This window comes from Oreochromis niloticus, linkage group LG8 (genome assembly GCF_001858045.2).
Source record: "Oreochromis niloticus isolate F11D_XX linkage group LG8, O_niloticus_UMD_NMBU, whole genome shotgun sequence".
Taxonomy (NCBI): domain Eukaryota; kingdom Metazoa; phylum Chordata; class Actinopteri; order Cichliformes; family Cichlidae; genus Oreochromis; species Oreochromis niloticus.
Window position 1 is genome coordinate 6,128,049 of NC_031973.2, and position 21,842 is coordinate 6,149,890.

Sequence of the window (21,842 nt, forward strand, 5' to 3'; positions counted from 1 at the left end):
TGGAACTTTCCATGTTAGGAAGGTCCAAATAAATTACAGTGCAAGTGAATGACAACATCACTAGGCTGAAAAACAAACATGTCAGAGGACATTTTTCCAAATGAGCAATCTGGTGCATTTTTTCTAAAAGAAACAATATACCTGCCAGCTCACAAACACCAAAAGACCTGAAAGACCACAGAAGACAACCAAAGTGCATGATGACAGAATTATTTCCATTGTTAAGAAAAACAACTTTACAACATCGTAGTATAGTAGGCAGTTGGCCTGGGTCACTACTGTTTATTAATGAAGCTGCTGCTACTGCTGATAGAAGCAGCAGGATGAATTTTAAAGCATACAGGACAATACTCTGCTCAGATTCAGCCAAATTTTCCAAAACTGTTACACTGTAGAGAGATAATGACCAAACATATACTGCAAAAGCAACCCAAAAAGTTTATCAAGGAAATTTGATAGTCTTCAGTGTCCTAGTCAGTCATTCATTCCCAGCCCGTCAGAGCATGCTTTTCAGATACTAAAGAGAAACCTTTAGGCAGAGAAATCCACAAACAAGCAGCCACTAAAAGTGGCTGCAGGAAAGGCCTAGCAGTGCATCTCAAGGGAGGAAACAGACTTCAGAAAGGCAATGGCTACAAAGGGTTTTCATCCAAGTATTAAAAACAATCCGTCACCAATTACTTTTGAGCCTCTGAAAACAGGGGGCTATTTGTAAACATGGCTGTAATACTAAACAGTTAATGCAATACTTTTCCTAAACCCCTTTAAATAAACCTGAAAGTCAGCACTTCAATCACATATTGATTTAACATCCACTGTGATGGTGTACAGAGGCGAAATTGCCAACAAGAAGTCACCATCCAAATACTTTTTGCCTTGATTGTACAGGTTTTGGTATTAATATCCGAAAATGTAAATATCCCCGTAAACTATAATCCAAGATGAACACTTAATCCTACTTAGATGAAGGACAACGATGTTTGCCAGTTGTCTGTGTGTACCTCCTCTTAGTGAAATACATTTGCATAATTGAAAAACAATGTTCTTTACAGTTTGCAGGCAGCAACTGTATAAACTCAGTGTGCCGAAATAACGGCTAAATGAGGAGTAAACGAGATTTGTCTGCTCAAATCAGCGTCAGAGGAGAAGGACAGGCGCTGGCAGCACTGCTCAGTTCATCAGCGCATGTCACAGCACATCTCGTCTGATTTATTGACAGATCAACTCAGATGTCTCTCAGCGTGCTGTGAGGTTTCCCAGTGAGGTACAGCGAGTCACAAGGCCATGACTGCTAATTCTTTAACTCACAGTGATTTCCCCGTGACAGATGGGAAAGGTGTCTGCCTGCTTGGTGGGGAATTCAGTGGATTCCTGCTCATGTATTAATTACATTTAGAGATGCTGAGTCTTTTTTTAAATTAAAATAAATAAGCATATCTTTTTAATGTTGGTGGGTTAGTGACTTGTTCTCTTGCTATAAATTGGGGCACTCTGGATTAGATCTAGCAGCCCAACAACCAAGCTTATTGTTGAGAGCATTAAGTAAAAATACTGGCAACCGGCAGAGCTACTCCTCAGTCGCCTCCTAGTTGACAAATCTATGGTACCAGTTAAAAATTCTTCTTCTTCTGACGTTAATGCATTTACAAGATGTTCACAAAACTTATTCTGAACTTGAGGTCCTTGAGGTCAAGTTCACTGAGATTCAACTTTCTCCAAGATTTTTAGTAGATGCACCTCTGGTATCAATTTTAGAATCCTAGGTGGCTTTCTTCTCAATTTATCACATTCACAATTTTTCCATATTACTTGACCTTTGACCTTAAGTTCAAAGTCTTTGAGATTCAAACTGCATCCATCCAACCATAGCTCCAGGTCCAAATGTACCACATGAGACCTTCAAGCAATGCATGAGGAGGGCAAGAGTGCTGCAGCAGTGGAGATATGGAGAGGGTGTATGGATTCCAGAGGAGGAGAACGCTGGCAACATCAAGTAATTGAGGAGCATCTGGCTCTTCAATGTGGAATGCAAGATCTTCTTCAAGATTGTTACAATTATCCTCATTTGTTTCCTCCTAAAGAACTCCTATATTGAAACCACAGTACAGAAGGGAGGAGTCCCAGGTGTTTTAGGCTGGGTGTGGTAACCTGGCTGATCAAAGAGGCTTTAGGAAGCAGTGAGTACTTGGGAAAAGTGCTGGTGGATCTTGCCAAAGCCCACATAAGCTGGTGGAAAAATCCTATCCAGTTATCACATTCCCAAGAAGATCCAAAGTCTTATCCTTTATTTTCATGACAACAGGAACATTTAAGAGTTTGATTCCTACTGTAATGAAAATAGTAATGACCTAAGTGACTTCATGTAGGTCCGTTTGCTCATAAGGAAGTGTTAAACCAGTATGAGTTGGTTGTTGGAGTCACTTTTGATTTGCATACTTTATTTTATTCTAATCTAATGAATAAATAGATTAAAAAACAAGCAATTCTTGAACACAAACATTTTCTTGCTAGAAAGTCTAGATAGGACATCCAGGCGAAGCTTAAAAAGTAAGTTTAAGCGATGCCATAACTATGGTGTTAACTAGATGTTGAAAAAAGACTCCTGACAGTTATTCAGTGTTGCAGTGTTTGCTCACTAACTTCTTTGGTTAAAGAATTAAATTGATGGTGACAGTTATTATCAAATTAAATTGATACCTTTTAAAGCTGGATTATTCTTGAAATCACACTATAAATGCTGACATATTTCCACTTTAAATAGTCGTGATTTAAACAGCAGCTGTTATTTACACAACTGGACTAGATGTGGAATAAATGGAAGTAAGAATAGCATCAAATGACTCGTGAGCTATTTATACTCCTTTTAGATATATTTGTGGACTCCAGCAGCTCCTGAGGAGAACTTTTGACTTTTCAGCAGAAATCAGCTGACATTTGGTGAAATTGCCAGTTCACTAAATACCATGTTCTTATCAGCTACCTCCTAACTGTGTGTTTCTGCTTGACTCTGGGCAGGATGTATGACAACTTTTTTCTGCTTTTCCACTGAGAGGGTGAAAACCAAACCTAAATGAAACACATACACAGAAACAACGATGTGTGAAGTTTTCTTTTAGATGATGCATCAACTCTTTTAACATATCGGGATTTCTTATCATTCTATGCATGTATTCAAAAGATGAGTGTTTTGTGCTACTTTCATTTCCATAAAGGATGCAAGCCGCAGTTTGCCAGTGAAAAGTCTACTGACTCATCTATAGAAGTGTATAAATGGGTCTGTTAGCATGAAGCAGGTAAGTGTGAATGACTAGAAGGTTCCACTTTTTTAATTGGGTGTAAGCAGCATGGCCCTTTTCACATGAAGTCCGCCATGTGGGTGGAAGCTGTTGTGGGGGCTGTGATCTCACAAAGGCAGCTTTTCCGCCAACCAATCCCTCACTAGCTTTTTGGACGCTAGCCCAGCCCCCCTTGGATCGCCCTCCTCTTTTCCTCTCTCGCTCTCACTGGTGTGTGTGTCATGCACATACACTCTCTCGCTCACATATACACACTTAATGCTCCATACTCGGTCATAGTAGGAATTTTCCACTCAGCAGCAGGAGAACATTGCAGCCAGCTGTGCTGTCAATTGCAGTATATGCTCAAATCCCAAAGACTGTTTGCAGACATCCTTATACTCCCAACCAGCTTTTTCTGTCTTCCCTCATGTGTATGGATATAGGCATCCACACAACTGTAGGGACAGAAAAACACATGGCGTGCTAGTGTGTTGATGTCTATTAGCAGCAGGACTCTAACCTACAAACTACGTATTGCAAGAATAACTAAAAAGAACTTCATGCAATGATCAATGTGTGCTTTTTAACAGAAGAGTGAAGCAGAAGAATGCAAATCCAACTACTGGGATCCAGAGGAGGCTGTCTCCCCCTCTGTTTCTTTCACTCTTTTCTACACTCTCACCTTCTCAAGAATCTTTCATGGATCCCCTCCAACAACAGCATACTCTCCCTTTCTCCTTTTCTCGCTCCTCACAGTCTCTCCCTCTTTTGCGTCATCATCACTCACCATAGAAATCATGCGTAAGAACAGACATGCACATCTAGCATGTGTTCTGTTTACATTGGAGGGCTGTTATGTAAGTGAGAGCCCACCCACTTCCCTTCCCCCTTAGCCCATACGTTTCCCTGCTTCCTCTCAAATCAGGTCAGGTGAGGACTGCTGACTGAGAGAATTGCCCTCAGACGGCCCCTAAATGAAAATATATGTACAATCTTGGAAGTCTACACCAGACAGAGAAAGCAGTGACGGGGGAAAATGAGGAGTTTGAGGAACATGTTTGATAAACATTGGTTGGATGTGCGTAAATGGACAAAGAGAAAAACAAATCGATTCTCTATGAATCTATGAATCCCCAGTCTGACACAGCAGATGGTGCAGCCTGTTTCCAAATACAGTTTTGTGAAAAAGTATCTGCCCCCTTCTTTCCTTGCAGGTTTGTTTCAGTTCATCAAACAAACTGTAACATTGGATAAAGACAGCCCAAGTACACACAAAATGCAGTTTTTAAGTGATGGCTTCATTTGTTATGGGGAACAACTTCATCCAAACCTACCTGGCCCTATGTGAAAAAGTAACTTCTATTCAGCCACATTGCAGGGTTATTCAAGCATGACCAGCCTGTTTAAGGTTCAGATCATTGTCTTGCTACATAACATGAACTGACGGCTGGACATCCCCCTCCAGGATTTTATGGTAGAGACCAGAATTCATTACCCTTCAATTATGGCAAATTGCCCAGGTCCTGATAGATGCTGGAGCTATTTGTAACTTAGCTGCACCATAATCAGTAAAATGGATGTGCAATTTTCAGCAATGTGGTGACCACAACACCATAAAAAGTCAATGGAATTCAGCAACTTCAAGTCAGCAGGTGAAATAACTGTTCGTGATGCAAAATGGGGAAGTCCCAAGTTAAACTTTTCTCAGTTTCAAGACAAGAGACCACCAGTGACTGTCTGGACTTTACCGGAGTCAGCTTTTATGTCGTTGTACCAATACTCAAGTACATAAGACACTATATATGGTTGCTCCATAGTCTAGTGGTTAAGATATTTGCTTTACAAATGAAAGGTTGGTGGTTTAATTCCAGCTGGAGACACAAATCCCTTTAGGGTTGTGTCAGAGGAAAGGCATCTGGCATAAAGCTCTCTGAAGTCAAACTATGTGGGACTACTAACTGTTTTGACAACAGAGCAGCCAAAAGTAGCTTTTATAGTATACTGTTTATGCTCTTGGTCATGGAACAGAATCCATGGCATGCAGTATATACAACAGTGCAACATAAGCTTGCAGGACAGTCTTGTGTGTTTTGGTAGATATGGAGTAAGAGTTCCCTTAACACAGTACAGGGTTTGTGTCCCAATGATCCTAGGGGCTATGTTGCCTTTTGCCCCTGACAGTGTTTCCTGAGGCAAACTGGCCTGGTGAGGGACCAGACAAAGAGTGATTTAGAGGACTCCCATGAAAAAGAAAAAATCATGGGACCAGTTTATCCTGCCCAGTATAGGGTTACCAGGGCACCACTCTGGAGCCAGGCCTGGGGAGGTAGCTTGAGGGAGAGCGCCTGATGGCTGGGCCTTAGCCTATGGGGTTCTGGGCATGTTCTATTGGAAGGATGCCCCAGGACACGCTGGAGAGATTAGATCTTGGTTAGGCTGCTGTCTCTGATAAGCAGGGCATCATTGATGGGGGATTTACTCATTGCTATACCAAAAATCTTTTGGCATGAAGAAATTCATCTGACAGAGCTGTAAAACATTTTGGAAACAGCTAGTTCATCTCTCCTTAAAGCATCTAAAAACACTAACAAACAATAGTTAGTTAGTCGCTAAGTGCCCTTGGAGAAAAAACATCTATTTGTTGATTGTAACAAGATTCCAGAGAGTCACTGCATCTATTCACTAAGAAATAGTTACAGCACTTAACTTGCCCTGAAAACATATACTGTCGTCTGTGTATTTAGATTAAACAAACAAGAGACACTGTGTTAGCTAACAAGCTTTAAATAGCAACAGCATAAACTGTATAAAAGATGGGTGTAGTCACTGTGAAGTTCCCAATTAGTGAAGTTCATTAATAAAGCCCTAAGCGGACTTTTATTTTTGCTGTCAGCATTGTTGGTGAGTGTGGTGCAGATCTGCATGAGGAGCAAGAACACAGTAAAGTATATCTCCACATTTCAGTAATGGGGACCATCTTTGTTATATTCAGTAGAACTTACATCAGCACTAAGCCCATAGTCTTATGGGAGACAAGTGCCAATTTTCTATAAACTTCTACACAACCTGAAATGTCATTGCGACTGGAGTGGTCAATAGAAAGAGTGACCATTTAAGGCACTATCACACTGACTTCATTTTTTAGATTTGGAAAGTACACCCGTCTTTTATATGAAGTTCAATTAAGTGAGATGAGTTCTGAGTCCCAGCGATGATTGTAATTTGGAAAGGATACCTCTAGAGTCCAGATGTTAGTGGTGGTAAAGATGAAGGTGTAGGCTTGGATGAGGCTCTGAATGACCAGGGAGAGGTGGAAATGGGAAAAAGGGATGCATGAATGGTACTCTTAAAAGCAGAATGACAGAAGAGTATTGAGATTACTGAAGCGCACACGAAAGAGGCTTATTGGCTCACAGAAGATGGGCAAGAAAAGGACTGGTCTAGAGTAACGGTGCCATTGCTGATCCCATTAAAGTTGATTCTGTCCATCTGGACATAACATTTTCAGTGTGAGAAGATGAAATGAAAAAACTATGTCTAGATGAACAAAATCATCTTTCTCAGATTTCCTTACCTGGATGATTAAGCATGCACCAAGACATGGTGTCAGTATTGAGTTTGACAGCGTGTGAAAGAAGAAGCAATGTAAAGAATAGAGTTGTAGCCTGAACACCCAGGATACCACACAGACGCGTGATTACTGGTGTTCCTTACTGAACATACCCATTAGCTTCATTTTTTGGGTAATAGTATTTGTATGCTTTAAGTGAAGTAAGGGGCTCGTTAGAAGTGCCAACTGCATGTTTTAACATGACAATATCATAGCATGCAAAGCCAGATGCAGATTTTCTGACCTCATCTCTATTCAGAAGCCTTGGGATGAATCAGAGCACCAAGTGTTAGTGAGACTTTATCACCCAGCCATGGTGCTCAACCTCGCTAATACTCTTGTGGCAGAATCTGAGCAAATCCCTGAAGATTGGAGGCCATTGTTCCAGTAGATTAATGCCCATACCTTTGGAATGAGATCTTTTACAATCACATATGGGTGTAATGTTCAGGTGTCCACACATTTCTGGGCGCACTGTGTACATGCTTTGAACTTTTGGCAGCATAGACAGTACCAGAGAGATAAACAGTGAAATAAATTCCAGATTGCATTTTGAACAATGTGAGAGTGGGAGAAACTGACTTGCAAAAGATCATGAGGGATTTATTAGGAAAGCAGTCTGCTGCAATGGGAGATTCTCCATGAGAATCCCTTTCTGGCTAAGTCATACCACAGGAACAAATGGAAGGATGTGATGGCAGAAATGTCAATTGAAGTAAAAAGAAAAAAAAAGATTAAACATGAGTGAAATTCAGGACTCGTCTAACACAGCAAAACACATGGGGACATAATGTTCTTTTCAAAAATGATAAAATGTCAGAAGTTATGTGGATGTTATGTGAAAACAAGGCTCTTAATCAGGATTAAACTGGTGTGTGAAATAAGTAGTGTGTTTATGGATGGGTAATGAGGATTGATTTTAATAAGGAGATTACAGGCAGGAGGCTTGTGAGGAGGGAGCCAACTAGACACCAACTGAGGGAAATGTGTAAACAGACAGATGGTGGTGTGTGTGTGTGTGTGTGAACATGCACTAGGGTTCATAAGATGGGTGGGGTGTCCATTAATCGCAGGGTTAGCGGTTCGATCTCTGGTCCCACCCTGTGCCGAAGTGTCCTTGGTTAAAACTCAGAGCTCTGGGTTTTTCCCAATGGTAAACGAGCAGCTTACATGGGAGCTCTGCCCCCTTTGGGGTGCATATGTGTGTGTGAATGAAAAACAAAGGGCTCTGCAGAGCAAAGTTGAGGTTTAAAAGCGCTATAACAGTGAAGGCAATTTATCAGTCATGAGATCAAAGCTGGGAGGTATCCAAGGAGTAGACGAGGAAGGATGTCTCCTGTGCAGTGCATACCAGAATTTATCATATAAACATAGCTTTTTGTAGTAAGTTAAGATGCAGGTGATACAACATACAGTCATGATTTTCCTTGCACCTTTACCTCATTGAAACGTTCTCAAGACTCCACAAGAGATAAAACAGTTAGTGGGTGAAGAACTATGAATCAGCAACAGTGGCAGAAACAAAAACAGAAGTAAAGTCATAGCGTGAAACTGCTTTAAACGTTCACGATTGCACAGCATGATTCATTACTAGAAACTGAATTTTTGCTGTTGCAAAACACTTTGCTTCTCATGACCCGTACACACAGTTCAGCATAAACTGTATGAAAAATATGTGGGTAATCTTTAAATTTTCATATGTGCGGTTGCTGAACATTTCATGGCAAATCACTGGTCATTCATTTTCTACCGGCCTCTGCTCTTGTGTGAAGACCTAACTGCAGAGAGTAGTTCCCACAAGCATTTGCAATTTCATGCAAATGTGTTGGATGGGGATGAGGTAAGGGCTGCTTGCTACTTAAGCATAAAAAACCTTATCTTAATGGACTGTGTATGTGCATGACGTGCTGAAACAGAGGACTGTCTTTACATTCTCTGGCCAAAACCATAAAAGTCAAGACAGCAACTATACCTGTCCACATACCATTAGTAGCAGGGTTGAGGTTTTCTTTTATCATTTCCAATCCCCTGCACTCATCAGTGGCAATTAATTATTCATTGCACTGCAACGTTTTTTTATGCAACAAGGCAACAACAGACATTTACGTTTTGAAATGCATCCCATGGGCCATAGCTTGATCATCGATGAAGCTATGGCTCATCATCATAACATCACCCACTGGTTTTTGGATCTGCATTTCAAAGCCTCATCTTTAGCATTTTGCCCATTTTTATGTTGATATTTGTAGCCAGATGTGTATATATTTACCTGTTATCATGCTGTATTCATTCACTTTATGGGTGCAAAGAACAGCTATATACTAGAATTTCACTCACCAAAATGATGTACCAGATTCTTGGCATATTTGCACTAAAATGGGCTGAAAGAAGTTCACAACATAGAGAAAGGTCCACTGGTGAAAGGTTTACTTCAGTGCTTCAGATTACTGGGGGTGAAGCACAGAAGACAATTGTCAGCTACAGCTCCCTGTGTCAGCACACCTGTCAGTCAAAACAGCCACACCCAACTTATTACTTACCAAATTCATTTATGGTGTTAGGTTCTAAACATGCTTTTTTTAATGAAGTGAAGTTTAGATGCTTTAATAAGGGAGTCTATGGGGATTAACTTGCTTTCAGAGCAACCTCAAGCGAACATAAGAGGGGCCGGCTTATTTTTTCATCCCTGGCCACTTGAGAAGAACATAAAACATGAAAAAAGTCAATTTATCATCTATATTGTGGCAAAAAAAGAATGTATTAAACATTTGCACGAATAAACCATATACAGTTTATAAAACAAGCACAGAAGACAAAATAAGGAGAAAAGCATATGTGCTAAGAACTGGCAAACCTCTTGCAAACGACATGAAATGAAAACCCCACATGTGAAGACATCTGTGGTGGAGACGTTTCAATTCTAAAAATTTATTGTGAGGGTCTTGAGTGCCATCGTGTGGCAAGTAGGAGCCAGACCTTGAACTCTACTAAGTGTTTCCGTAAAGGGCGGAAGGGGATGTTGCCCATATCCAATATGTCTGCCGGCGTCTACGTTGTGTGAACAAAAACAACTCGTGGACGATGGCAGACATCGGAGTCGACGAGCTATCGCAGCTCGAATATCTGTCTTTAGTGTCGAAAGTCTGCACGGAGCTTGACAACCATCTGGGAATAAATGACAAAGATTTAGGTACGTATTTTATGCCTTTGAAAAATCGCCATTCGCCAAAACTAGCTAGCTAGCTTATGCTAACTAGTAGTTGTTAGCAAACTAGCATCTGTATTAACTGTCAACATATGAGTTCTTTTTGGATTTATTGTGTCGTTTAGTAGATTTAGAAAAAAAATTACATACTAATCCTTCACAAAATTCGTTGTAGGTCACTTTTAATGCTGGGATATAAACTTCGACAGTTATGAGTCTCATCTAGTTCCTCGTTAATTTGTTGTTTGTGGTTCCTTTACAGCTGAATTTGTCATCAGCCTTGCCGAAAAACAACAGAGCTTTGATGGATTCAAAGCACTTTTACTCGAAAATGGAGCCGAATTCACAGTAAGTTAATCCCTACGAGTTGTTCGTGAAGCTCATTGTTATTCAACTAAACATTAACTTTTTCTTCGCTTATTGTAGGATTCTCTCATCAGTAATCTGCTCAGGCTCATTCAGACGATGCGACCTCCATCCAAAGCATCTACAAGTAAAGGTAAAGTAGTTAGGCTAGCTGTAAACTGGGCAGCTAATCGTCCCAAGGACATATTTTACTCCTTAAAAGTGACATTTCTAATCGTGTACTCCTCTTCCAGCATCCGAGTCCGTGGCTAAGCCGAAGTCAGAAAAGGAAAAGCTGAGGGAGCTGTTTCCTGCACTGTGTAGACCAAATGAGCCGGCACCGAAGGTATGTGGCTTTATCACACTGTCATGAAGCCGCAGTGTCCCCATTATCTTTATTGCAAAACAAGCTTGTACACTTGGGCCCTGTACAAAGAAACGATCTAAACACACACAGGGTGTCTTTCTGTTGGCAATCAGGCTAAGCGGTGTCACTAAGCTGGTTATCATTTTGATAAGTGAACCCAGGATTTTCCTCTTTGTGTTTACATGAAAGGGGTGGTGTTGGCAGTACAGGTGGGCGATGCAGCCTCAAAATTACAATATTTCAAGAAAGTTTGCAATAAGATTTCTGACAATATATACACAAAATACCAAATGTTTTATTGATGCTTGTAGACAACAGGATTTGTAATTGTAAGTAAATAAAGGGCATTTTTCATCCTCCCATGTCTAACATACGTTGCTTTGAAGCACTCACAATCTCATCAGGTTTTTAATTTATTCAGCTAGTGTCCTATGTGGGGTTAAAAAGTGGGTAAATAAAAGAAAAAACAAACACTAAATAGAAATGTTGACCAATTTATGTTGACTGATTTTTGTTATACTGAACTTTGTAGGCTCTGCTGGATGAAGATGATGTAAAAGTAGCAGCTGATGCCATGAAGGAACTGGAAATGTTCATGCCCAGTGTCAGCGGGACAGACTCCAAAGGGAGCAAGAACAGGTAAGACTCAAGTCACTGGTCACATTTCATTGTCATGTTGGGTTTATTTAAATCTCTGACACCTGTGCTCCAACTAGCAAACTTGCGACGGCTGTTTGAATTCAGGATATTATTGTTGTTTATTTTTATGTATTTCTGACTCTTCTCCTCTCGTAGATCAGAAAAAAACAGGCGAAGTCGCAGCAGAAGCAGAGAAAAAGACAGACACAGAGATCGAGACAGAGATCGGGAAAAGGACCGAAAGAGACGGCATCGTTCCCGATCCTATTCCAGATCCAGGTCACGCTCCAGAGACCGTGATCGGCATAGAGATAGAGATAGAGACCGTGGCAAGAGAAGAGACAAATCTTCCCGCTGGTCTGAGCGCTCACCTAGTCCGAGAAAAGACCAAGAGAGAGAGTCTGACCGCTGGAGGGACAAACATGTGGATCGCCCTCCACCTGAGGAGCCTTCTGTTGGTGATATCTACAATGGAAAGGTTACCAGCATCATGCAGTTTGGATGCTTTGTTCAACTTGAGGGACTCAGGTTAGTATAAGGTTGCAAACATTGTATAAATATACCTTCAGTTTTAAAGGGGCCTGCTGGTTACCAAAGATGTTTTCAGTGCATACCATTTAGAGATATCTCCTCTTTTGTCCTGTCTCTTATTTCATTGTTAAAGTTGTCCATGATCATCTTCTCAATTTCTAGGAAGCGATGGGAGGGTCTGGTCCACATTTCTGAGCTGCGCAGGGAGGGCCGTGTGGCCAACGTGGCCGACGTTGTTAGCAAAGGCCAAAGAGTCAAAGTCAAGGTGCTCTCATTCACAGGGTCCAAGACCAGCCTCAGTATGAAGGTAAAAAAAAAAACAAACGCACATAACAGTGTGTTTATCAGTTGATTTTAATAAAGTATGTACTGTGTTAAAGTGAAGGAAGTTTTCAGATGTCTTCCTTCTGATCCTGTCTGAAGAAATAAGATTTTGATCAAATAATTTGTGCTTAATTAGTTTTACATTTATTGTGTCATAAAAGTATATATTTATTCATTCTGATGAATTTCATGTTTTCCTTGAGATTTTTCAGCCGTTGTATCTCAGCTCCGGGTACAGATAATGAAACGTTTTTATTTCCTCCTTTGCCAGGATGTAGACCAGGAGACGGGAGAAGACCTGAACCCCAACAGGAGGAGGAACGTCGGCCCCGACGGAGGAGAGGAGATCTCCATGAGGAATCCTGATCGGCCGAGCAACCTGAACCTCGGCCACGCGCCGGAGCTGGAACAGGATGACACACTGGAGCGCAAGAGGCTCACCAAAATCTCAGACCCAGAGAAGTGGGAGATCAAACAGGTGGGTTCACATTTGAAGTGGCTGAAGCTTCGTTTACGTCTGTGCATCTATCTAATTTTAAAAGGTGTTTGTTGAAAAAAGAAAAGAAAAAAATGCTCTCGTTGTGTAAATTTCCTCAGATGATTGCTGCCAATGTTTTGTCCAAAGAAGAATTTCCTGATTTTGATGATGAGACAGGCATCCTTCCTAAAGTTGATGATGAAGAGGGTAAGAAATTGTTTTGTCTATGACTGAACTGCTTTAATAAATGAGTAATTCATGCTAGTAAAAGCACTTATATACAAGATAGTATTAAATATTTATACTTCATGCTAAAATACTGAATTTATTTAAATACTTGATGACTGTTTTATTTTGTTCTTCTTGAATATTTAAATCGTGTATTTGCTCTTGTTCATGTGAACCATGACTAAGTGTGACCTGATTCCTAACTGGTTGGTTTCATTTCATACAGATGAAGACTTGGAAATTGAGCTGGTTGAAGAGGAACCACCGTTTCTGAGAGGCCACACAAAGCAAAGCATGGACATGAGCCCAGTCAAGATTGTCAAGGTAACAGTAGAAGTTTGAGTGAAAGGGAAAAAAAAGAATAAACTAGGAGTAAATTTTCTAATCATTATCAGGCCATAAAGTTTTCCAGCACCCTGCTGTGATTTATAAATTGGATTAATTATATTATAATTCTGGTGAAATATTCTTGTTTATATTTAATAGTTAAATTTAAACATCTCAGCAGTCAAACAAACAGAACGTCCCTGGTTTGAATCCATTGGCCAGCTGGAGCCTTTCTGTAAGGAATTTGCATGCGTTTCCTGCGTGGGTTCTCTCTAGGAACTTCAGGTTCCTCCCAGTGGAACATGCAGGTTAGGTTAATTGGCTGCAGGTGTGAGTGGTTGTGTCAGCGCTGGGATAGACTGGTGAACCTTTCTAACCAGCTTAACCACAGCCTTGAGCAAGAGTGGTGAAAAAAGATGGATGAGTTTATACATTTTTAATTTTATGAAGTAAATGAATTTCTGTAATATATCACCATGGGCTTATTCAGGAAAAGGCACAACTTGGTGCATAAAACACCATCTCCTGCAGATTGTGATCTTATAGTCAGAGCAATACAGTATGCTGTTTAATTTGGATTTAATGATTTATATGGTATTTAATTATGATCTCTTCCTGTGCTCTTCATAGAATCCAGATGGCTCGCTGTCCCAGGCAGCCATGATGCAGAGTGCTCTGGCAAAAGAGAGACGAGAACTGAAGCAGGCGGCGCGGGAAGCAGAGATGGACTCCATCCCCATGGGGCTGAACAAACACTGGGTTGACCCGCTGCCAGACGGTTAGAAATCTTTTGGACGTCCTCATTAAATCAGTTTTAAACTAATGCTAAGTAGGAGTTTGTAGAACAACACATCTGCAATCATGACATGAGGAAGTATCTTAAATTGGGTTTTCAGATGTTATTGAACAATATTTTATCTTTGCTTCTGGATAAGCTTTAAATTAATGTAGCACTGTAGCATGTATGCTAGCCTTGCTTATTAAAAACCACAGCCCAGACACGACAGTTCCTCCATGCTGGCAGACAGCACCCCTCAGGCTTGCCGGTACTGGAGATAGTTATCTGGTTTCCTGCAGCCCCCCATCTGGCCGGAATAGTCTTGTCATGGTTCAGTGTGCCTGTGTGCCCTCCTTAAGCCCAAGGTGGTCTAGATGGCTTCCACTGGTGGGCATTATTCTGCCAACCCAACGGAGATGTAGCTTAATATGCGGTCAAACTTGAGTTGTAAAGCTAGATATATTTCCTCTTCTCCTTTACAGCTGATGGTCGACAGATTGCCGCTAACATGAGAGGCATTGGCATGATGCCCAATGACATCCCAGAGTGGAAGAAACATGCGTTTGGAGGGAACAAGGCATCCTATGGAAAGAAGACTCAACTCTCTATCTTGGAGCAGAGAGAGAGCTTACCCATCTACAAGCTGAAAGAGCAGCTCGTTCAGGTTCGTTACAGTTTAAACTCTGTGGTAGAAATTTCTGAGATTTAGTTTCATGTTTCAAAAATTCGTTTCTAACTGAATCTATTCAAAGATGGCTGCAGGTCGTTAAAACGTCCTGGGCAGACGCTTTCACCTATAAATGGCCTTTAAAAAGAATTGAAATGACTAAAATTGGACTTTGAAAGTTTAGATTGCCCAATCTGACTGTAGGCTAATCTAGTCATTTACAGTTTGAGCGTTTCAGGGTATGTTGTGGAATAAAAACACTAATGAAGTACTGAAACTTCCTCAGCCTAAAAACATCCTGAAAATACAAAAGTCCACAAAGCTTCAGCCCAGTGGGGTGGAAATATTGACATGTGAAAGTCTAATAACAAATAGCTGTCCTAAAGAGGATATTTTCACATTTTCTCTAAGATTTAGCAATGACATTAACTTAAGTTGGTATGTAAAAGTTCTTAAAATGTTTAACATTTATCAAACTTGGTCCTTGATGTTGATGATTAGGTTAATTGAGCTTTTAGTAATGTTAATGACCAGATTTTTAGCTGGTGTCTTCTTTCTTCTGGTTCTGACAAAGTAAAATATAACACCCCCAACAAAAACTCTTATTCCCTCTCAAAAAAATAAACACAATTAAGGATAGATGCTTTTTGTTTACCAGTTACTAACTGTTGCCGTGTCTTTGTTAATCTGTTGCAGGCTGTTCACGACAACCAGATCCTGATCGTCATTGGAGAGACGGGATCTGGAAAGACCACACAGATCACCCAGTACCTGGCAGAGGCTGGTTACACAGCCAGGGGGAAGATTGGCTGTACGCAGCCCCGTCGTGTGGCTGCCATGTCAGTGGCTAAGAGAGTTTCTGAGGAGTACGGTTGTTGTCTGGGACAAGAGGTGAGTTAAATATTTCTGATCTTGAGTATAGTTCAATCATGTTACAGCATATAATTACTGAGCACCTTTTGCACACTGCAGCTTTGCTTAATCTCATTGGGACTTATCTTTTTGTGTTTTCCAGGTGGGCTACACCATCCGTTTTGAGGATTGCACAAGTCCTGAGACTGTGATCAAGTACATGACAGACGGTATGCTGTTGAGAGAGTGTTTGATTGACTCCGAGTTGGGCCAGTACGCCATTATCATGTTAGATGAAGCTCATGAGAGGACAATCCACACTGATGTTCTTTTTGGCCTCCTCAAGAAGGTAAGCAAAGGTTTCCCACATTTAATCTCTGACTTAATGGAGAATGAGAGACGAGACTGAGTGTATCTTCTTGTGTTTGTCAGACTGTACAAAAGCGCACAGACATGAAGCTGATTGTGACATCAGCTACACTGGATGCTGTGAAGTTCTCTCAGTATTTCTATGAAGCACCCATCTTCACCATCCCCGGCAGAACGTATCCAGTAGAGGTTCTTTACACCAAAGAACCTGAGACGGACTACCTGGATGCCAGCCTCATCACTGTCATGCAGATTCATCTGACTGAGCCTCCAGGTATTTCTTTTTTCTTTAAGTCATGAAAAATGGATGTTCTTTCCACTTTTAGACTCTAGTATCAGTCCATGTCATCTATCTTATTATGACTCTTCCTTTGCAGGAGACATCCTGGTGTTTTTAACTGGACAGGAGGAGATCGACACAGCCTGTGAGATCCTTTATGAGAGAATGAAGTCACTTGGGCCTGATGTTCCTGAACTGATCATTCTGCCAGTTTATTCTGCCCTGCCCAGTGAGATGCAGACCAGAATCTTTGACCCAGCACCCCCAGGCAGCAGAAAGGTACCTTCAATAAATCTTTATCACCTATAGGAACATATAACATTTGTTTTGTTCAAAAATTACAATTTGTGTAACTGTCCCTTTTCATTTGTCTGTGGAACTAAAAGTTTGGTTCATGTAATATGTTTCAGTGATTTAGTCAGTGTGTTTAGTATTTTTGTGGCCTTATATTGACATGGGTAAAGTCAATTCAGGATAGTTTGCTGCTTCAGAGCAATTATATAACGTCCTTTGTTCTTTCTCTCAGGTTGTCATCGCCACAAACATTGCAGAGACCTCTCTGACCATCGATGGAATCTATTATGTTGTAGATCCAGGCTTTGTCAAGCAGAAAGTGTACAACTCTAAGACTGGCATTGATCAGCTGGTGGTGACGCCAATCTCACAGGTACAGCAGCTTTGTGATGTACTTGATGTTGTAGCAAAGGAGCTCTTAGAGCCTCGCTGAAGACATTAGTGTTTCAAAATGATTTAGTGTGAAATAACACTCTTTATTGTATTTGCTCCAGGCTCAGGCTAAGCAGAGGGCAGGTCGTGCCGGCAGAACAGGCCCTGGAAAGTGTTACAGGCTGTACACTGAGAGAGCCTACAGAGATGAGATGCTGACAACCAATGTACCCGAAATCCAGAGAACCAACTTGGCCAGCACTGTGCTGTCGCTGAAGGTAGGTGCTGTTGTCTTTCAGTTCTTATCATGCATAGGATGACATCCTGTGTAACTGAGGAAAAGAAATGTGAACGAGTTAAAAAAAACAAAACAACTAACAAATAGGAGAAGTAAACTAAACCTCTGCCTTAACGTTTCAAATCACTAACATTCATATTACTATTGACTCCTCCAGGCAATGGGCATCAATGATCTGCTGTCTTTTGACTTCATGGACGCTCCTCCTATGGAGACTCTGATCACAGCCATGGAGCAGCTCTACACCTTAGGAGCTCTGGACGATGAAGGCTTACTCACACGACTGGGTCGAAGGGTAAGGATGTTTTTACCCAATGGTTTCTCTCTGCTGCAAAGAAGAGCAGATAAATCTACATGTAATCAGATTTATGTAGCTGTATTTTCTTTAACTTCTTGTCTTTCTGTTATTGTGATGAGACTTTTTAATCTCCTGTGCATTTGTGTCTGCTAGATGGCTGAATTCCCTCTGGAGCCCATGTTGTGTAAGATGCTGATCATGTCCGTCCATCTGGGCTGCAGCGAAGAGATGCTCACAATCGTGTCGATGCTGTCTGTGCAGAATGTCTTTTACAGGCCTAAGGTACGCTTTGAACACCGTCCAATCATTTCTACACATCTCATTCATTATCTGTGTAAGCAGTCATGCAGTGCGTTGTGGTAGCGCTTCCTTTGAATCAGTGGAGCATTGAATCCACTACGGTTTAACTGCAAAGCTGAGATCAAGGCCACTTTATACAGATTAGGGGACGTCCAGTGGAAATGATCTTTAGCAACCTCAGGACTAATTTCTTACTTCAAATATTTTTAGAAACATTTAAACTTGAAAAAACAAAGTTTCATAAAAACCTGCCATGTTGAAATCTGGGAGCAGGCGGCTATGAGAGCTGCAGCTGAGTGTTTGTGATGTTTTAGGAGGACGTTTCAGACGGTGAGCCGAAACTGAAAAGATGCGCCACCCTTTGTGCCGAAACTGCTCCTGTGGACATGACATAGATTTTAACGTTTTTATAATGAAAGATTTTGAAATATATTCTGAATTCCATGATTTTCTTTTTTTTGTATTAAAGGACAAGCAGGCCTTGGCTGACCAGAAGAAGGCAAAGTTCCACCAACCTGAGGGCGATCACCTCACCCTGCTAGCTGTCTACAACTCCTGGAAGAACAACAAGTTCTCCAACCCCTGGTGCTACGAGAACTTCATCCAGGCTCGCTCCCTGCGCAGAGCCCAGGATATCCGCAAACAGATGCTGGGGATCATGGACAGGTACAATTGAGCCAAAATGTTAAATACTAAAAATCAAAAATCACTTTAAATGGTAACAGTAGCACAAGAAATTAGATTGCTTATAAAGATGTAACATGTTCTTTTCTCTCTAGACATAAACTGGATGTAGTATCTTGTGGTAAAGCCACTGTGCGAGTCCAGAAAGCCATCTGCAGTGGTTTCTTCAGGAATGCAGCCAAAAAGGATCCTCAGGAGGGCTACAGAACCCTGATAGACCAGCAAGTTGTTTACATCCACCCCTCCAGTGCTCTGTTCAACCGGCAGCCTGAGTGGTACGTCAGCATTTCAGTCTTACTGTGCCACAGCGAAAGAGGAAGTAAATCTTTCTTGCAAGTTGAGCACTGTCTGATTTCTCGATTTCTTTGTCGATAGGGTTGTGTACCACGAGCTGGTGCTGACTACCAAGGAGTACATGCGTGAGGTGACCACCATCGACCCTCGCTGGCTGGTGGAGTTCGCACCTGCCTTCTTTAAAGTGTCCGACCCCACCCGCCTCAGCAAGCAGAAGAAACAACAGCGCCTCGAGCCCCTCTACAACCGTTACGAAGAGCCCAACGCTTGGAGAATCTCACGCGCCTTCAGACGCCGATAATGTGTGTGACATCACAAACATTCAACGCAGGTACTTGGACAGTGACAAAATCGGATGTGTGGTTTCGTACCAGCACTGGGAAAACCCTGCAGGATGAAGGGTTTGCATCACAGTTTCATTTGAAGCTGCAGTCAGTCCTCCTTTCAGTTTTGTAAACAGTGTACATTTTCCACCAAAACTTACTGATCACATTTCTGTATTCATCTTGACTCTTGACTTTTTGTTGTTGTTGTTGTTGTTGTTTTTTTTAAATTGAGATGGGGTGGGAATCTTGGTGTCAGTTGTTTTAGAAACACCAGAGGTATTTCCTTTGTTTAAGACTAGCAGGAAAATTTGGCTGTTTTAATCTTCTGTTTGCAGATTTTGCAAAACAATCTTATATTTATTTCTATTCTCTAAATTGTAATACTGCAATGTTAAGTCTTAAGTAATGACCTAAAGGAAATCATAATGGCGCTTTTATATTTTAACTAATCAACTGAAGTCAGACTAAAAGGATGGAAAAACATTTGTTTGATGTATTTTGTACAGGAATGGAGACTTTCACTTGTTGGTGTATCAAAGAATTACAGTGAAACTATGAAAACGTGTTCTCATTAAATACTGAACTTTCCTAAGCCTGTTAAGATTTTGTTGTCATCCATCCGTTTTTATCCAGTTATCTGAAGTTGAGTCAGAGCTTTTTCCCTTCGTCCTGAGGGATGCCAAATGCCAGACAGTCAATCTTCCCCCTGGCTGTGTAACCAGCCTCTGCCAGGTACTGGGTGATCTGTGTGGTCTTTCCAGATCCCGTCTCTCCAATGACAATCAGGATCTGGTTGTCATGAACAGCCTGCAACAGATTAACAAAGACACAGCGACAGTTAGTAACTGGTAAACAAAAAGCATCTATCCTTATTTGTGTTTATTTTTTTGAGAGGGAATAAGAGATGTGCCAGAAAAACATCCAATGGGAGGTGTCCAGGAGAGGTCCTGATCAGATGCCCAAACCACCTTAGCTGACTTGTTTTGGATGGGAAGGTGGGCCGGCTACTCTGAGCTTCCTCTGCATGTCCAAGTTACTGTTCCTGATCGGTTGGTAAATTAAAAGCTTCACCTTCTAGCTCGGCTTTCTCTTCACAACTATCAGTAACAGCTGCTGTTCTACAGTCTGCCTGTCAATCTCATGCTCTACCTTCTGTCACTTGTGACCAAGATCCAAACATATTTGTACTTGCTCGACTGAGAAAACAACTCGTTCCCCAACCACAAGAGGGTAATCCACGGTTTTCCAGCAGAGGACTATGGCCTCAGACTGGGAGGCGCTGACTCGTAAGCTCTTCTTACGAAGGCAGAGAATGGTACACTGGAAATTTTCCTGATGGGGAAATTGTGGTGTTGTAGCTAGTCACAAAGAGGAGAATAAAACTGAGCCAAAGAGGTTAATGGAATAAAAACTATTACAGAAATTTGAATGAGAATGTTTAAAAATGCATGAAAAAGATCGGTTTGATGACTTTGATGTTGTTAAGGGTGGATATTCTAGGGATTAAGAATCAGTGGTGGTAACAATCTAACAGGTAACAATTTAAGAAAATGTATGAAAAGTCTTATATGAAGATGGAAACTCAAGATCTTAAACTTCAGGATGTTTACAAAGAGACACACTAAATGTAACGAGGTTTTCTTTACCAGAATCATTCCATAGGCCACTTACAATATATTTTTAATAATGGGGTTATCAATATATAAATGTATAGTACTGGGTTATTAATGAGTTAAAAAATAAAACGTGAAGGCTAGGTGAGTATAAGCACATAAGCCAAAAAATATTTTTTTTAAAACCCCACGCTTACTGCATATTAACCTTGAGCTATGTAGAGTTGCCCAACAGGGGGCAGCAGTGCTGAAACATTTAGCTTCAATCACGAGAAGCAAAATGGCGTTTGAAGTGTAACAACTTGCATGTTTATCTTTGGTGTGCACAGAGCTGGAGAATCCTGATGACAACATTAATTATGAAGCCATAGTTGGTTAACTTGACATTGCTTAATTGTAAAGATGCATGAAAAAGTTCGTCCTAGGAGCGTAAAGTTAGGATGAACTGCTGAGCATAGGTTGCTGTGTGAGAGCAGAATCTGATCAGTCTTACCGAGAAACCCAACATTTGAAGACTTTAAAGCATTTCTGACAGAAAATTGAGCCGTCTTTATAGTAAGTACACCTCAAATTATTAATTTTATCCATTTGCTGATGTTGTTTTATGACTTTAAAAAAAATGTTTTTTGTATTTTGTAGTTTGTTTTTAGTATAGCTTTATTGGTTACTTATACTTAAATATAATGGCCTTGGCATAAGAAATGTCTCATTAGGTGTGTTATCGGCCTTTTGTTTTGATTTCATAAAAAAAGTTTCCATATTTTAGCGAGTCAGAAGTGTGAATAAAAGAAACAGCAAAAAAACATTTTAAGTTGAAGTTGGACTGCAGGATAAATTTTTACTCTATGCTTTCAAACTGCAGATGATTCAATTCAATTCAATTCAATTTTATTTATATAGCGCCAAATCACAATAAAAGTCGCCTCAAGGCGCTTTATATTGTACAGTATGATGAAACGGATGAAGGTGATTAAATGGTACTCACCATTCCTGAGGGTCAGACTAATGGTCAGCAGGCGTCATTCACAGTTTTCAAGGTATACTGTCTGATATTGTCCATGTGAACGCTATGTACTTCTTACTTA

The 21,842-nt window shown here is 40.8% G+C and overlaps 1 protein-coding gene and 3 long non-coding RNA genes across 7 annotated transcripts in view; 2 read left to right on the plus strand and 2 right to left on the minus strand.

Annotated features, from left to right (window-relative positions):
• Positions 1-8,994: 8,994 nt before the first annotated feature.
• Positions 8,995-9,806, minus strand: LOC112847667 (uncharacterized). The gene is made up of 3 exons (XR_003221368.1): positions 9,743-9,806; positions 9,429-9,581; positions 8,995-9,335 (listed from the first exon to the last, which is right to left on the minus strand). It is a non-coding gene; the product is annotated as an uncharacterized LOC112847667 (long non-coding RNA).
• Positions 9,807-9,886: 80 nt separating this feature from the next.
• dhx8 (DEAH (Asp-Glu-Ala-His) box polypeptide 8) lies at positions 9,887-19,745 on the plus strand. Of its 3 annotated transcripts, XM_013273430.2 has the most exons (23): positions 9,887-10,078; positions 10,356-10,441; positions 10,520-10,592; positions 10,693-10,784; positions 11,338-11,444; positions 11,601-11,972; positions 12,138-12,282; positions 12,571-12,777; positions 12,897-12,984; positions 13,232-13,329; positions 13,963-14,110; positions 14,593-14,774; positions 15,474-15,668; positions 15,793-15,978; positions 16,062-16,272; positions 16,376-16,557; positions 16,805-16,945; positions 17,067-17,222; positions 17,400-17,537; positions 17,694-17,822; positions 18,310-18,506; positions 18,620-18,799; positions 18,900-19,745. In XM_013273430.2, exons 1-23 carry the CDS (start codon positions 9,970-9,972, stop codon positions 19,117-19,119), a joined length of 3,642 nt encoding a protein of 1,213 aa, XP_013128884.1. In that variant the 5' UTR covers positions 9,887-9,969; the 3' UTR covers positions 19,120-19,745. The 3 variants fall into 3 exon arrangements, with proteins under 3 accessions (XP_013128884.1, XP_025765477.1, XP_025765476.1); XM_025909692.1 differs by lacking the exons at positions 9,887-10,078; positions 10,356-10,441; positions 10,520-10,592; ... (5 more) ...; positions 12,897-12,984; positions 13,232-13,329 and adding an exon at positions 13,626-13,781; XM_025909691.1 differs by lacking the exons at positions 9,887-10,078; positions 10,356-10,441; positions 10,520-10,592; ... (5 more) ...; positions 12,897-12,984; positions 13,232-13,329 and adding an exon at positions 13,650-13,838.
• On the minus strand, positions 17,075-18,303 carry LOC112847666 (uncharacterized). The gene is made up of 3 exons (XR_003221367.1): positions 18,089-18,303; positions 17,374-17,570; positions 17,075-17,268 (listed from the first exon to the last, which is right to left on the minus strand). It is a non-coding gene; the product is annotated as an uncharacterized LOC112847666 (long non-coding RNA).
• A 1,966-nt stretch (positions 19,746-21,711) lies between the features above and the next one.
• Positions 21,712-21,842, plus strand: part of LOC102076375 (uncharacterized) — a 55,495-nt gene continuing 55,364 nt past the window's right edge. For both annotated transcript variants that reach the window (XR_266401.4, XR_003221365.1), the window contains exon 1: positions 21,712-21,794. This is a non-coding gene — a long non-coding RNA (uncharacterized LOC102076375). The remainder of the gene's footprint in view (positions 21,795-21,842) is intronic.

Coding starts and splice junctions, on each gene's coding strand:
- dhx8 (XM_013273430.2), top strand. CDS start 9,970: ATGGCAGACATCGGAGTCGACGAGCTATCGCAGCTCGAATATCTGTCT. Junction 11,445..11,600: donor TCCAAAGGGAGCAAGAACAG/GTAAGACTCAAG, acceptor CTCCTCTCGTAG/ATCAGAAAAAAACAGGCGAA. Junction 18,507..18,619: donor ATGCTGGGGATCATGGACAG/GTACAATTGAGC, acceptor TTTTCTCTCTAG/ACATAAACTGGATGTAGTAT.